At 27.3% G+C, this 17,076-nt stretch overlaps 2 protein-coding genes across 2 annotated transcripts; both read right to left on the bottom strand.

Annotated features, from left to right (window-relative positions):
- Positions 1-7,349: 7,349 nt before the first annotated feature.
- LOC130670793 (uncharacterized) lies at positions 7,350-14,634 on the bottom strand. The gene is made up of 7 exons (XM_057474323.1): positions 14,484-14,634; positions 13,903-14,121; positions 12,690-13,837; positions 11,037-11,223; positions 10,578-10,978; positions 9,303-9,514; positions 7,350-7,538 (listed from the first exon to the last, which is right to left on the bottom strand). The coding sequence occupies exons 1-7, from the start codon at positions 14,526-14,528 to the stop codon at positions 7,522-7,524; spliced, it is 2,229 nt and encodes a 742-aa protein (XP_057330306.1). The 5' UTR covers positions 14,529-14,634; the 3' UTR covers positions 7,350-7,521.
- A 96-nt stretch (positions 14,635-14,730) lies between these two features.
- On the bottom strand, positions 14,731-16,856 carry LOC130670794 (uncharacterized). The gene is made up of 4 exons (XM_057474324.1): positions 16,569-16,856; positions 16,398-16,473; positions 16,250-16,334; positions 14,731-15,146 (listed from the first exon to the last, which is right to left on the bottom strand). Exons 1-4 carry the CDS (start codon positions 16,816-16,818, stop codon positions 14,763-14,765), a joined length of 795 nt encoding a protein of 264 aa, XP_057330307.1. The 5' UTR covers positions 16,819-16,856; the 3' UTR covers positions 14,731-14,762.
- Positions 16,857-17,076: the final 220 nt, after the last annotated feature.

Below are 17,076 nucleotides of genomic sequence, written 5' to 3' on the forward strand. Positions count from 1 at the left end.
AGCACTAAAAATTATTAAAATTCTTTGACTTCAAATAAAAAAATAAATTACTCGAACTCCATTATCTCGGAACTTCCCCTCAATGTTGACTCCCACTACGAGCTACGCTCTCCCACCCGATGCTATAAATTTGTATGTGTCTGTGTATATTTATTAGGGTGGTTAAAAATTAAATTTTCTCAGGCGCCTCATAAAAAGCTTCTTTTTAGTGAAAAAATACATGGGGAATTTGATTTTTTCTTTCTAAGTAAAAAGAACACGTGCCGCAGGAAGATCAAAGTTCATTTTTCGATACAATGGCGTTTTTTTTAAATATCTCATGAAATATGCAGATTTAAGGAAAAATTCATAGGAACAATTTTGTAGGAAATTAAATTCTTGACAAAAAAGGTCATGTTCATTTTTTTTATAAAATGTGTATTTATGAAGATATTTTAAAAAAACTTTTTTAGATCTTACACTGAGAAAAAATTTCTCTTCGGACAATTAAATTAGTTTTGTTAAATTCTGTTAAACTAAAATTTATTTGGGACAACTAAATTTTATTACGTCAATATAATCTATTTTGTAATTTTTAACAAATGATTTAATAGACTCTATTTGGTTGACATTAATATTTCTCTCTCTAACATAATAAAAATATTATTATATTAACTCTAATAAATATTACGTAGACACAAAAAAATATATTCATTTAGAATAAATATATATATTTGTTCGAGATTAATAAATATATATTTGAACCTAATAATTATTGATTTAAAAGTTATGGTTTTAGGCAGCAGCAGATGGAGTAGTTCGGTGCTCGCCACTAGATCGCGCCCACCATTTGTGGTGTCCCTGATAAGATACTTAATTCAGAGTTTTTATATCCCGAGCTTGAAGCATTTACAGGATGAGTTATCTGCTGAAAACTTTTGATAGTAATATAAACGTATCCTGTATTACACAATGACATTAATGTTTAATATGAATATTTTTCCTGAACAATTTTTGTCATAGTACGAACAAAAGTACGTGTGAAGGAAATAAATTATTTTTCTAAACATGCATTTATTGAACTGTTAAATAAATATTCTGTCATTTCAAAATAATATTTAATTATTATCAATAACTCATTCTCTATAATGATCATCTGTTCAATGAGCAAAGAGAAAGCCAGGCCTGGAATTTTTCGTGCCGGGTCACCGATCAAGGTTGAAGACTTGCCGGTTCCAGTTCGGCCGAATGCGAAAATGACTGGCGTGACTTCGGTCCGAAGCTTGGTACTGGAAGCTTTAATAGTTGACCGGATGAAGTTGACAGAGGATTCGTAGTCCTCGACGAAAGCGTTAACCGTTATTTCCAGGTTCGAATACGCTAACTTATTTCCGGTTATCGTTAGATCGGACTGTTGAGTAGCGGCAGAAACGCTCTGCCAACCTTGAACTATGACGTTCATCTTGCTACTATGAATATACAACAGAGTAAATCATATATCTATAAACATTTAATTATGAGTGTAAATATAAAAACATATATATACATGTATACATTTGTATATATATGCACTTTCAGCGACGAACTTAATAATTTACTTAAATTATTAAACTTAAATATTTCTATATTCAAAAAAGCAATTACGTAAGCCAAGAAAAATCTTTCTTTGACCAAGCAATTTTTTTCCAAGTTCGAGAATATTTTTTCTCAAGTCAAGAAACTTTATTCTTGGCTAAAGACATTTTTCGTATTGAGTCAAATAAAAAAGTTCTTGAACTAAAACAAAAAAAATTTTAAACTTAGTAAAAAATTTCTCATCTTAAGTGATTTTTTTTTTTTCAGTTTGAGAATATTTTGTTCTCAAGTCAAGAATCTTTATTCTTGGCTAAAGACATTTTTTGTATTAAGTCAACAAAAAAAGTTCTCGAACTAAAACAAAAAAAAAAATTTTAAACTAAGTAAAAAAATTTCTCAGCCCAAGTGATTTTTTTTCCAATTCGAAAATATTTTTTTCTCAACTTAACGAATTTTTTATCATGGTGTGACGAGTCACAATATTTTCATATATAAAAAAAAAAAAATTATTAAAAGAAAAAAGAAATAAACGCAAAAAAATATAATGCGTGTAAACAAAAAATAAATAAAAATAAATAAATTTAAATGAATAAAGAGATAGAGAAAAAATAAGGGGAGTGAAAATAATAAAGTGTGCAAACGCAGAGTGCGAAAGAAAAAATTAGTACCAGGAGTCACCGCTAGGCGCAGAAGAGCGCTGCAACATTTTCCTAGTTGGACAGTTAGAATAGAAGTAATAAGTTCCGTTCAAAGTAGTGAAAAGGTCACTCTGTCACCTCCGACATTTCACCTGGAATTTTTTTAATTTTCTACACGTACATATTTTTTTTTTTTTTTTATTGTTTGTTGAAGAAAAAATTTAAAAATTATTATTTCTCTGTTAACTTCAGGATCATAAATTTGTTCTGTAAAAATTTGATTTATTTGTTTAAAAAAAAAAATTATCTATTGTCTGCTTTCATTATCATTAGAATTTTTACCAGTTCGAGTTTTTTTGTTCATTTACTAAATGTATGATGAAAGCAGAAATGATTTGATATATTAAATTTATCAGCGATGCTAAAAGTAACAGAAACCTGAAAATTTTTTTTAAAATCATGATACAATTCTTTTTAAATTGACGCATTTTTTAAATATTTTCTTTAGTATTTATACTGTTTATTAAAAGTAAAAAAATTTTTAAATGTCTTTTACTTTTAGCATCATAATTTATTAGTATAATAAATAAATTTGTCTCTTCTTATAATTATATATCTATATAAATATTGAATGACAATAATATTCACCAACTCTTATATTGGTTGTAAATTTAAATGCTATATTTTGTACTTTTATTATAAATACAAGCAAAAATAACTTTTATATAAATATCATGTAAAAACTAATTTAATTTTTATGAAACTGAAGTTAACCGACGTCTACTAATATTTTAATCTTTCAAAAAACGATACATTTAAAAAAATTTCTCCTGAAATTTTTTTAATTTTCTACACGTGCATTTTTTTTTTTTTTTAAATTGTTTGTTGAAAAAAAAAATTCAAAAATTATTAATTGTTTGTTAACTTCAGGATCATAAATTTCTTCTGTAAAAATTTAATTTATTTGTTTAAAAAAAAAAATTATCTATTGTCTGCTTTCATTATCATTAGAATTTTTACCAGTTCGAGTTTTTTTGTTCATTTACTAAATGTATGATGAAAGCAGAAATGATTTGATTTTTTAAATTTATCAGCGATGCTAAAAGTAACAGACACCTGAAAATTTTTTTTAAAATCATGATACAATTTTTTTTAAATTGACGCATTTTTAAAATATTTTCCTTAGTATTTATACTGTTTATTAAAAGTAAAAAAATTTTTAAATGTCTTTTACTTTTAGCATCATAATTTATTAGTATAATAAATAAATTTGTCTCTTCTTATAATTATATATCTATATAAATATTAAATGACAATAATATTCAACAACTCTTATATCGGTTGTAAATTTAAATGTTATTTTTTGTACTCTTATTATAAATACAACCAAATAACTTTTATATAAATATTATATAAAAACTAATTTGATTTTTATAATAAAATTGTTCTTCTTATAGGGTAAGAGCACCAGTACTCAGCCTCAAACTAGTAGCCAGCCACTTCATGTTATATTATATCTATATATATTTCTAGCCAATGTTAAAGTATATGACCGGCTGGCTCCTAATTAGAGCTGGGTACTCTTACTCTACTTGTAATTTATATTTAGTTGTAAATGATAACTTTTTGTACACATTAATATGAAATTATTAAATGTAAAAAATTTTAATTGTTGTTATATAAAGTTGTCATATTTTTGTATTAAAGTTCCAATTCAAGGCCTTGCGTTTCAATTCAGACGCCTTGCGTTGAAAAAAAAAAATACAAAATAAATAAATCGTTCAATTAATCATAAACTTTTTAGCGCTTAGTGAGGAAAAAGTTTTAAATCGATACATGATATATTTTTTAACAGCTTCAGTAAGATTGTTGCTCAAATAAAATGGATCCTGGACAGCCACCACTGAGTTTAACCGTAAACTTTCAGCTTTTTTATTTTTATTAATGTAATTTTTGTAAGGCTCCATTTCATCAGGCAGATCTTTAAGCTTTTCCGAAATAAAAAAATTTATTTTTTAAATCAGGCGACTCAGAAGTGGACAAAATATATTATTTCTATAATTAAAGCCCGCGCACATTATGAAAAATCCCTGTAATAAATCTTTGAAATTATAAATATTACTAATATCCGGTAGGGTAAAATCTTTGGAGGCTCCTGTCTCTCAACCACCGATTCTTTGAGACTTTCCCTCAAATTTTATCAAAGCAACATAAACTTTGTTTGTAAATAATAAATTAACATCCAAACGACAGAATAATTACATATTCTGCTTTCGCCATTAAGATTGCACATATTCATCCAGTCTTTTATAAATAAAATGAGTTTTCTACATCGAAGATATTTGTTGACGTACGTTCTAAAGTAAAAAATAATGATTATTAGTTAGTATTCGAATCAAACTGTAAAATTTATATACTTTATTACATTTACTTACTTAATCATTTTAGAATTTTCAACAGTAAGTCCATTTACGAACGATATATCACAATCAATGCCTGTAAGTTTATGAGTTATTTTGATAATTGGAACTCGGCAATCCAAAACTGTTCTATTGATGGTTCCACGGCTTTCCTTAATTTCTGTTACTATTTTTCAAGTGCAGGGGGTCGTCCTCGACGCGCTTGAGCAGTTGTCGCCCTATAACTTCATAATTTGATATTTTTTTCTAAGATTTTGTGGCCAGAATCGGCATTTCGGCGCATTTTCGAGACCTATAGCTCTTCTGCTTAGACTTCACGGCTTCCTTTACCTGCTATTGTCATTTTTTTAGTACAGGGGATTGTCAATTAGTTTAAAAGATATCGATGACGAAGAGTGGGGATTCGACGGTTTCCGTGGCGCGGCTAAAAGACTTTCTTAAAGAATACAATTTTTCGATATGTCGCTTACTTTTTGAGAAAAATGAATTTCGAGAAAAATGCGATTTTTTAAAAAAAGTGAAATGTTTCATAGATTTTAATATCTTCAATTTTTTAAATTTTTTTTCCGGAAAGAGCATTTGAAGACAAAAATTTTGAAGAAAAAAGAAAACGTTTGAATTAGTCCATTTTTGAAGAAGTTATAGCTATTTGAAAAAATGTCTTATTTTGTCGAGTTCTACAAGAACTCGCGATCTTTTGGTGGCGTCACGGTAACCGTAGACTTCTCCAAAGAGTTAAACATTTGACATTGTATATCATTTCCTGGATAAATCATGATATAATGCAGTATAATGTGTTTGAGTTTGAAAAACTCATAAAATTCAATGGCATCCAAAAGTATTTTCGAGCTCAAGGAGCTCGAAAACAGCGGGAAGTTTTAATAGCGGCCGATAATTTTGAAATCGCACTTTAATTAAATAATTAACAATTTTTAAGTCGTAATTAATTAAAACTTGTGAAAAAAATAAATTTCTGCTATTCAACGAGCATTAAATTTCATTAATTTTCTTTACATTTTAAATGTAAATGATAAAAATAATTAAATTACTTCAGTCAATTTTTACGCTGTTCAAATCTTGGCAATCGTTGATATTCACAATTTAAATTAAAAATCAACTGTACTGACTTTTACTTGTTATTATTTATTTATCAGAGATTTTAAAAATAAGAAGGAATCAATTGAGTATATTCTTTTATTTATTTTAATAATTTTTTTCATTTCAAATTTATTGACAAAATAATTTTTTTATATCATGAGTGTTTGCCGCCATTTAAAATTAAGTGTTCTGCCAATCAAAAGTGTTACGATACTGAAGTTAGCCGACGTCTAATAATTTTTGAATTTTTTTTCAAAGCAATAAATTACAAGAAAAAAAATTTGAGAAAATTGCACCTGTAGTTTTTTGAATTTTCTATGTGTGCATATTTTTAGTTTTTTTATTTTTGTAATGGATTTGTTGAAAAAAAAAATCCGCAAATTGCTGATTGTTTGCTGATTGTCAATTTTAGGGTCGTAAAGTGTTTTGATTTTAATTGAGTGCTATAATTAATAAGTGTTTAATATTCACTAAAAGTGTTGTGTGCAATAGTTTTTTTAATTATCAGTATAGAGTAAGATCTTACTCGAGTGAATAATTTATTGACTTGGTGTTTAATTTATGACCCCAAAGTTTGCAGGCAATTAACAATTTTTGAATTTTTTTTTCAACATCAATTACAAAAAAAAAAAAAACTAAAAATATGCACATGTAGAAAATTTAAAAAACTACAAGTGCAATTTTTAAAAATATTTCTTTTTTTATAATTTATCGTTTTAAAAAAATTCAAAAATTACTAGACGTCGGCTAACTTCAGTATCAGTGTCATTCTAATTTAAGGCCATTTTCAGACAGTGCCTCCCACTTTTTAAAAATTTTCAATAATTTTCAACTGTCATAAGCTTATCAAATTTTTATCAATTAATTAAAAAAAATTAGAACATTAATTGAAAAAAGGACGACGTAGTCGTAACTTCGCCGATATATAGATTTAAAAAAAAATGATTTACACTTGATATCAATTAAGAGTTGAACAAAATTCGTTAAATAAATTTCAGTAAAATCGTCATGTCAATTTTATAATTCGAATTTTTAAATTTTGGCGGCTAAAATTTATTCAACAAATTTCGTTTAACTCCCAATTGATATCAATTGTAAGTAATTTTTTTGAAATTCTGTATCTCAACGAAATTACGACTACGTTGTCCTTTTTTCAATTAAGGTTTTAATTTTTTTTAATTAATTATTAAAATTTTTAATACGGTTATGACAGTTGAAAGTCATTGCATATTTTTAAAAAGTGGGGGGCACTGTCTAAGAATGCCTTTAAGTATTAGGAGAAAGAAAAGTGGCAAAACAAACAATTAAAAAAAAAACTAATGATTTCTTTTATAGACTGTCATCAAATAATTTTTTATTGTTATTGTACATTTATAACTATAGATTTATCAGTGAGTTTAAAATTAATTTATACGATTAAGATTATTTGAGTATTCAAAAAATATCACAATTGTAATCTATAGAATCAATTTTTCAAAATCATTATTGACTAAATATTATATTTTGAAGTCGACGTTTTTTATCAAACGATTCAAAAATATATTACCTTATCTCTTTGATAATTACTAATGATAGTAAAGATCATATTAATTAATTATCTTTTTTTTTTAGATTAAAATATTTATTAGTAAAAAATTTATACAAGTAAATCAATCATTTATTTAAAAGTCATGAGTAAATATAAAAAGTATACAATAATTTTACATAAATAAAAATACCCTGTTGATTTAATATTTACATTAATGTATAATTTATTACAGTAATTAATAAAAATTTATTATAAATAATTTGATAATGGTGATGATGTTTCTTTACCGCACACCGAAATCTGAAAATAATTATTGTGTGCATTGATAAATAAATTTAAAAAATTTTAATTTTTGAAAATTCAAACACGACGGCTCTACTTTTACTTGAAAAATTTTCTAGGATTAACATAAATTATATTTAAATATATACATTAGGGTGGGTTGAAAGAAAACTTTTTTTTTGTTTTTCTTAGCATGGGGGTAGAATCTGTACCTTATAAAAAAAAAAAAATTTTTTAAGAAAAAAAAAATTTTTTTACTCAACATTTTGAGGTGGCCCACTCTTTTTTAAAATAAATAATTGATCAAACGAGGTAGTCCCAACGAAAAAAACGACATGGTGTTCTAGGATCTGTGGGGTGTCCCCTTGAAAGCTAATTGAAAGTCAGAAGTTGAAAAAATTTTTTTCCTATTATTTTTGTAATTTAAGTAAAAAATCCAAAAATGAAAAGCATTTTCTTTTGAATTAAAATGAAAGTGAAGTAGAAAAAAAATCACATTCGACAATTATTAGATGTTTTCCACGATTTTGGACAAAAAAAAATTTTTTTCGTTGGAACTACCCCGTTTAATCAATTATTTATTTAAAAAACGAGTGGGCCACCTCAAAATGTTGAATAAAAAATTTTTTTTTTTCTTGAAAAATTTTTTTTTTTTATAAGATACAAATTCTACCCCCATGCTAAGAAAAACGAAAAAAAAGTTTTTTTTTCAACCCACCCTAATATACATATTAGGGTGTTTCAGAAAAAAAAAATTTTTTTTTGGTATTCAAAAATTGAAAGTATACCTGAAAATAAAAATTTTGGTGGCAATCCGAGCTCTTAATAATAATATTAAAGTTTGCCTCAATCCATTTTTCTATTTTCCATTTAAATAACATAGGAAAAAAATTTTTTTTTTTTTTAGAATTTTCCAGCTCATAAACCAATCAACGGATTTTAATGCACAACAAATGTTTTTGTAGGAAATTGAACGCTCTACAAAAAAAGTCTCTTATCATTTTTTGATAAATCCCACTGTTCAAAAGTTATTTAAGCTTCAAGTCAAATTTATAGTAAATTTTGAGATCTTTTCACTTTCTGGCGAAACTATCAGTCTTATTACAAAATGTCATAGAAACTTTTTTGTAGGTAATTTTATTCCTTACAAATTATTACGAATAAAATTTTTCGAAATTCCGCATGGTTTTAAATTTATTTTCATTTCAATGTCAAGCTCTTAAAATTAATCATAAATATATTTTTTTAAGAGCTTGACATTAAAATGGAAATAACTTGAAAAAAACGCAGAATTTCAAAAAATTTTTTTTCTAATAATTTGTAAGAAATAAAATTATCTACGAAAAAGTTCCTGTGATATTTTTTGATAAGACTGATAGTTTCGCCAGAAAGTGAAAAGATCTCAAAATTTACTATAAATTTGACTTGAAGCTTAAATAACTTTTGAACAGTGGGATTTATCAAAAAATGATAAGAAACTTTTTTTGTAGAGCGTTCAATTTCCTACAAAAACATTTGCTGTGCATTAAAATCCGTTGATTGGTTTATGAGCTGGAAAATTCTAAAAAAAAAAAAAATTTTTTCCCGTGTTATTTAAATGGAAAATAGAAAAATGGATTGAGGCAAACCTTAATATCATTATTAAGAGCTCGGAATGGTACCAAAATTTTTATTTTTAGTTATACTTTCAATTTTTGGATACCATAAGAAAAAAAAAAATTGTTTTTTTTTTTTTGAAACACCCTAATACATATATAATTAATCTATACTTTTTCACAATACCTGTTTCCATGGGTGCATCTGCGTTATTTAAAAATGATTTCGCGAAACAAGGGAGAGTAATGTTGTCATGAAGTCTTTTGATGTCATTGACAGTCCCTTTAAGAATGTCATCAAGATTCATTTCTTCAGTTACCACAGCTTTATCAGCTATCAATGAAAGATGAACATTGCCATCGTATGTTAAGAATGAAAAGCCTATACCTGTTGTTCCCCTTTGATAATATTTTATATTATTAATGTTTTACTGACATTTAAATATTTTTTTTTATTTTCTTGACAAAGCGAAGTAAAAAGAGAGATAATAAATTACAGAAACACGAATTGATCTTGATAATAATTTTAATAATTCTCTATTTACTCCGCTTTCTATATATTAGTTAAGTAAAATTCCCATAAGTGACTGCTTCAGTTAATCTACAAAAATAAGTCTTGGAAACAGTCACTCTCAAAATACTTTTCTTTTTTTTTTAAATGAGTCCACACGCATACGTATTTTTCAGGGTGGCTCAAAAAAAATTTTTATTCCCCTTCTCAATCTTCAAAAAAATTATTACCAAGTTATGTACCTGAAGATCGGAAGTCAAAAATCTACTGAACCTAGATTTTTGAAATTTTGCGCATAGGTGCTAATATATCAGAGGAAAATTGTAGCCACTCCCAATTACCCCTCAAGTCACCTCTAAACAGTAAAATTACATAAATTTTTTTCATTTTCGTTGTGCGACAAACGTTCCGATCTTCAGGTACATACCAAGTTTGAGTTCGAAAATTTAAAAGGTTGCGCCTTAATTTTTTAAATTTTTTAAATTTGTAATAATTGAGTTTTTTTTTTTGCTACGGCAAATTTTACTACAGAAAATAAATGATCTTTTGAAAATTGTCACTTCAAAACATAAATTTTAAAAGTGTCCCAAAATGTTCAAGAGATAATCTATTATTTGTCGTAGTAAGAAAAAAAAATTTGAAAAAAAAAACAAGCTTAATTTTTTTCATATTTTCAAAATTTAAAAAATTCTGAGGAACTTCTAAACTTTTATTTTTGAGCTCTAACTTAGTGATCATTTTTTTTTTGTACCATATATCAACTTTATGAAGTGTGAAGACAGAAATAAAAAAATCATTTTTTTTTGGGCCGTCCTGGTATTCAAACTCAACATATGGATGCATCAGCATGCATATGTGTGTAAGATAGAGTATGAAAATTCCTAATAACAATAATGGGAGTGAGATTGCAGAGGAAGCAGTCACTTATTGGAATCAAATTATTGTTCATACCTATGGGGAATCCAAAATGCAATTTTTTTTAATGTATGACCTAAAATCGCCACCGCTTGTGGTCCTGGCAAATTGCTAAAGATCATAGTACTGTAACTTTTAAGAAACGGCCTGAGAAATACTTCAGGTAATGCAGCTGACAGCCATGTCATTACCCAGTAGTTAAATAAATAATCTGGATCACTTTGTAATTTTCTATAAGACTTTGATACGTCTCGTAAACGTTCGAGTAATTTTCTAGGATCATCAGTTGGATGGCCACAATAAATTCCATTAACTTCAGAAATACAAAGAGGTAACAGTCCAACAGAAAAACGATTTTTGAAAGTTAATTTTTGACTTGGCGCTGTCATTCTCGTCGGAATTACTACTGTCAAATTTTTTGGCGCCGTTTCACCAATCTACGAAACAATTAAATTTTTAACAACTTCATTTAATTAAAAGTTAATATTCCTATACCTGCCAGAAATATTTATGCAGATTTGCTGATAGAGAAGCGAGAATGACGTCACTAAATCTTGTACCTGTCAAATTTTTTATGTCTCTTATTTTCGCAAGAAGACTGTCATTTTGATTGTCTTTAAAATCCTCTTCCATCCAACAAGAAATTCTTTTATCTCCGCTTAAAACTGGACCGTGGAGAGCACTAAAAATTATTAAAATTCTTTGACTTCAAATAAAAAAATAAATTAGTCGAACTCCATTATCTCGGAACTTCCCCTCAATGTTGACTCCCACTACGAGCTACGCTCTCCCACCCGATGCTATACATTTGTATGGGTCTGTGTATATTTATTAGGGTGGTCGTTAAAAATTAAATTTTCTCAGGCGCCCTATAAAAAGCTTCTTTTTAGTGAAAAAATACCCGGGCAATTTGGTTTTTTCTTTTTAAGTAAAAAGAACACGTGCCGCAGGACGATCAAAGTTCATTTTTCGATACAATCGCGGTTTTTTTTAAATATCTCATGAAGTGTGCAGATTAAAGGAAAAATTCATAGGAACAATTTTGTAGGAAATTAAATTCTTGACAAAAAAGGTCATGTTCATTTTTTTTATAAAATGTGTATTTATGAAGATATTTTAAAAAAACTTTTTTAGATCTTACACTGAGAAAAAATTTCTCTTCGGACTATTAAATTAGTTTTGTTAAATTCTGTTAAACTAAAATTTATTTGGGACAACTAAATTTTATTACGTCAATATAATCTATTTTGTAATTTTTAACAAATGATTTAATAGACTCTATTTGGTTGACATTAATATTTCTCTCTCTAAGATAATAAAAATATTATTATATTAACTCTAATAAATATTACGTAGACACAAAAAAATATATTCATTTAGAATAAATATATATATTTGTTCGAGATTAATAAATATATATTTGAACCTAATAATTATTGATTTAAAAGTTATGGTTTTAGGCAGCAGCAGATGGAGTAGTTCGGTGCTCGCCACTAGATCGCGCCCACCATTTGTGGTGTCCCTGATAAGATACTTAATTCAGAGTTTTTATATCCCGAGCTTGAAGCATTTACAGGATGAGTTATCTGCTGAAAACTTTTGATAGTAATATAAACGTATCCTGTATTACACAATGACATTAATGTTTAATATGAATATTTTTCCTGAACAATTTTTGTCATAGTACGAACAAAAGTACGTGTGAAGGAAATAAATTATTTTTCTAAACATGCATTTATTGAACTGTTAAATAAATATTCTGTTATTTCAAAATAATATTTAATTATTATTAATAACTCATTCTCTATAATGATCACTCATACATTGCATTATGACTCCTTTATAAACTCTACAGGTAATCATTTTGATTTTATGCTTGTTACTAAACGCGTAATTATCTTTACTAAATATTTTATAGTTTCTAATAATTTGTTTTGTTGGTGGATTACAAAAGATTTAGTTAAAACAACCAAATATATGATTGGCAATGGGCAATCAAATCATTTTCTTGTCATAACTAAAATTTAGTTGTCAGGAGAAAATTTTTTTCTCAGTGCAGACAGAGCCTCAGCTCCCCATTTTGGAAATATTCGGCATAATATTGGTTATTTAGTTGTATGACAAAAAGAAATTGTTTAATTGACGAACCTGTTATCCATACTCAGACAAGCTTGTCGCCAAAGACAATTCGGTATTAGTATCAACGCCGTTATATTTTGTAACATTTTTTTTAATGTGTACAAGATGTTGATGATAATAACTTTCAACTCTTTCAAATTTTTTATAACTTCCATTTTAATTTCCGCTGTTGTAAGACTAGTTAATAACCACCACTTGATCTTTAAATATTTCTTCAAGCCTTTGAAGACTCGGCTCAAAGAAATTCTTACAGCGAAAGGCATCGAAGCACTCAATATATCAGAAGAATAATAAATAATGTCTGACGAATATTTCAGAGTCCCACAAATTGACGAATGTCTTCGGAGTTTCGGTACAGTTAGAAAATTACTTGGGTTACTATTCAATATTTTTATTTTTTCTTCATCCGTGAATGCCGAGTGAGCTTTTATTTTATAATTTGATGAGTCTGCAATCGCTTCCAGTAAAAGTCTCATTAGAGCAACACCGTCTCCAAGACAATGATGGACCCGAAATACTAGTATAACAGTTCTTTTTAATTCAATATTATTTTTATCCTCATCAACTCCTTGGAATTCATAAGACTGACAATTTTGTCCAATTAAAATTTCCCACCCAGCAGAATGATTTTCAGGAAGTGGTTTATTACTTTCACCCGAAATTATTTCTTTTAAATATCCCCCATAAACGTCATTGCAAGTTCCCTCACATTTATTGTGATCAATATCTAGCCAGCGAACACGTTCCTGTAAATTTATGTCATCACTTATTTTCCAAAACCAATATCCATATTTTTTGTCACGCGTCCAAAATAGTTTATCGTAATTTTTTGATAGCAATCGATCTTTAATCAAAGTCCTAAAGTCGTCAATGATATTTAGACTATTGGTGCTCAGTGAGTCTAATTCTAAAACACCGAGGACATTTATGACTGACAAAGCTGACGAATCTTCTATAGCCCATACACAATTGGTTCCTTCCAACAAGCCCGCAAATTTTTTTCCCATGGTAATTTTTAATACTAATTTAATAATTTGGCGGTAAATAAAAAATGCAGTCAATGGTGCGGCAATAAAAGGGGCGATAATTAAAAAAGAAGTCATGTTTAATATCATAAAGGCAATAGTTTTTAATTTTGACTCTATGTAATTGTCAAACTGAAAAAAAATATATATACTTATTGCACATGTTTTTTAATTAATTAAGTAAATTTTGAAAATACCTTGGCGGGAAAAAACTTAGATTCAGCATACAAAGCTATTAAGAGTCCAGTAAGTATTCCTAATTTAGCGGGATTTTCAAAAAGATTAAACTCATTGACTTCATTCGATTTAGTCCCATTGCAGTTGGATGCCATATCGTAAGTCATCGATGCATTTCCGAATGTTTCCCAGACAAAACTCCATAAATTTATTGACCTAAATAATTCTGGTACGTCCATCTGAAAATAAATAATTCAAAATTTATTTATTATTTTTTTAAAAACTACGTGACTACTCGAGTTTTACTACCAAATTTATTGAATATGATTTGAATTTCACAGTTTATCAAATTTTATACTATAAGATTCACTCTAGAATCTTTTGTTTATTTCTATTATCATTTAAATTTAATGAGACAAATCTCATCATTATTTCTATGAGTGTATAATCATGAGATTTTTGAAAAAAAAATTTACACACGGTCAAAATCTGGTTTTTCATTTTATTTATTAATTTATATTGAGTGATTTAATCTCACTCCAATAACAAGTGAGCGGGTATAGGGGCTTTTACAATATAAATTATTATTCAAATAACTTACGATGTTATTATGAAGTAGTTTTTTTACAAACTGAATTGTCGACATGTCGTGATCAACAAAATTTAGTTCATTTTTTTCTTGTGCTTATATAGAGAAGCTCTTCAACTCTTTAGTGATTATTGTTGAATCCAATTATTAAAAAACATCCAATCATAGCATTATGACTGATAAGTAGCCTACGTAATTGTGCGAATTTATATTATACAATCGAGTAAAATGTATATTTATCATTACTATTATTTTTATGATCATTATTATTACTATTATTAGCTAATATTATCAATTGTCTGTGCGAAAAGAATGACAAGCACTTGAATCGGAACTTTCATGACAGTGGCAATTACTTTTTATTTTTTGAACAAGAGTACGCAAAAGATAATTTTCACGAGCTAATCGATCACTTCTTTTTGCTTCATAAGCCAGCAAAGCTTCTTTACTAGGTTTTAAAGACATTCGCGACGTAGAAGGTGTACCATTATTATGATCATTTACTTCTAATAAGGCATCATGTAATAACGTTTCAATTGATTCGCGTAAAAGAGTTTCTTCTTTATTTTTACGTTTCTTAAAATTTATATATTTATTGCAAATATACTTTATTAATTCTTCTCGTTGGGTCAATTTATCTCCAATGTCAAGTAATTTTTGTTGTAATGAAGCGTTCTATTAAAATTTTAAAATAATAAACTTCAATAAATTATAATTATATCAATTTTTTACTAAGATGTAAAGAGTATTTTCCAAAAGTTTTTAAATCGGGGAAACCGGCGCGCTACGGCCCGCTGGGGACGGCGACCCCCCTCAAAAATTTTGTAAAATTTTTTTTTTTCCATTTTCGGTCAAATCATGATACCTCTGATGTTTTAAAGATATTTTAAGCTGATCTGCTATATCTGGGGCATAATGGACCACCTGCAAAGAAATGTGCTACAGAAATTTTGTTTTTTCTTTCTTAACTAAATTGAATTTGGAAAAGAATCGATTAAAGCTCTTATAGGTCAACAGATTATATTGGGGTTAAAATAAAAAAATTAAAATTTTAATAAAACTGGTTATATCAGCTACATAAATTTTTTTTATACACGAAAAAAAATGATTGACAATAATTGTAGTTCAACTTGTAATAATTTATGTTATGTTCAATAACTACTGTCGTTTCAATCAGTAAAATTGTGATTTTAATTTTTAAACTGCTATAATTAACAGTTAATCGTTGAAATATACTGCTTGACTATTTAAAATTACTACTTAAACCTTAAAAAACTACAAGACACTTGTCAAAAAAATGCATCTGTTATTAATTTCTTACGTTCTACTCCATAATATTTACTAACATTCAGTCTAGGCGCGCTGTTAACGAAAATCTCAGTAATAGTTACTAATATTTTTTTTCCGTATAATAAATTTGAAGTCCATGGGATTATAAAGGTACGAAAATAGTATATTTGTGGTTAAAATCTTTTTTTTTTTCAATAAAAAAGAAACAAAAATTTTTTTAAAGCTTTTCTTGGAGGGGGGCCGTCGTGCCCCAGAAAAAAAAAATTTTTTTTTGAATTTTGGTAAAACCTTAATGGATTTCCTTAAGAAAGGACTAAATTAGGTTGACCTATAGATTAAAAGCCATAGAAAATAATTACCGGCTTAAGGGGTCCGTCGTGCCCCGGTCTCCCCTGTAGTCAAATATTTAAATACAGTAATTTTACTTGAATATTTTACTACATTATGAATTAATTAATACAAAAATCATTTACAATAAAATCAATAACCTGACTTTCCTTATCGTGCAATAGAGCATCTTTTTCTCGTATTTGTCGTCTTAATTGATCATTTAATTTCAATAAAGCATCATACCTATAAAATAAATAATAAATAATCCGTTACTGAACCTCAGCCATTTAAAATTTTGAAACATACTTCTGATTCCATGATTTTTTAACTTGAATTTTTAAACTCTGTGGTAATTCATCCGTAGCATTGTACCGAAATAAGTCTATAGAAAATTATTATATAATTATATAACCATAGATATTCAAAATTAATTATAACATCTGAAAATATGCAAATATGAATATGGGATATACAAACTAAGCATATTTGTATTTCGTTTTTCTGATTCTTTCAAGTTATCTTTCAATCTTTCATTAGATAGTTTTATCATCCTAAATCGCGACGATTTTATATCTTCTAAATCCTTCGATACTTTGAAACTCGTCTCCAACGAGGAAACTGTATTACGCAAATTATTAATTTTTTTATTTAAATTAGGATTTGGCGCTATAGATTTATCATTTCCATCATAACTATTATTTTTTCTCACTAAACTTTTAACATCCATGAATTATTGTTAAAAAAATGATTGTAAAAATTAAAACTCTTTACAGCTGTCTATTTAATTTTACACATTTGAACTTAGCGACAGAATGAGCGCGAAAAATTATTTAATGCGCGCGCTATTTCAAACATTAAAAAAAATATTAGAGTTGGGGGGGGGGGGGCAAAACAGATTAGGGTGGGTAAAATGGGATATCCCTGAAATTTTATAAAAAAATTTTTGTTTTTTAATTTATTTCAAAAATTTCAAAATCACCTTGTA

The sequence above is a fragment of the Microplitis mediator genome, chromosome 7 (genome assembly GCF_029852145.1).
Source record: "Microplitis mediator isolate UGA2020A chromosome 7, iyMicMedi2.1, whole genome shotgun sequence".
NCBI classification, from domain to species: Eukaryota; Metazoa; Arthropoda; class Insecta; order Hymenoptera; family Braconidae; genus Microplitis; species Microplitis mediator.

Bases quoted from the DNA above. Each gene is read 5' to 3' on its own strand.
- LOC130670794 (XM_057474324.1), bottom strand. From the start codon at position 16,818: ATGGATGTTAAAAGTTTAGTGAGAAAAAATAATAGTTATGATGGAAAT. The intron at 16,474-16,568 runs GTTTGTATATCC...AATTTTCTATAG, and splicing joins ACGAAATACAAATATGCTTA to ACTTATTTCGGTACAATGCT. The intron at 16,335-16,397 runs GTATGTTTCAAA...TTTATTTTATAG, and splicing joins AAAAAATCATGGAATCAGAA to GTATGATGCTTTATTGAAAT.
- LOC130670793 (XM_057474323.1), bottom strand. From the start codon at position 14,528: ATGTCGACAATTCAGTTTGTAAAAAAACTACTTCATAATAACATC. The intron at 10,979-11,036 runs GTATAGGAATAT...ATTGTTTCGTAG, and splicing joins TGCATAAATATTTCTGGCAG to ATTGGTGAAACGGCGCCAAA. The intron at 9,515-10,577 runs GTATGAACAATA...ATATTATCAAAG, and splicing joins GCATTTTGGATTCCCCATAG to GGGAACAACAGGTATAGGCT.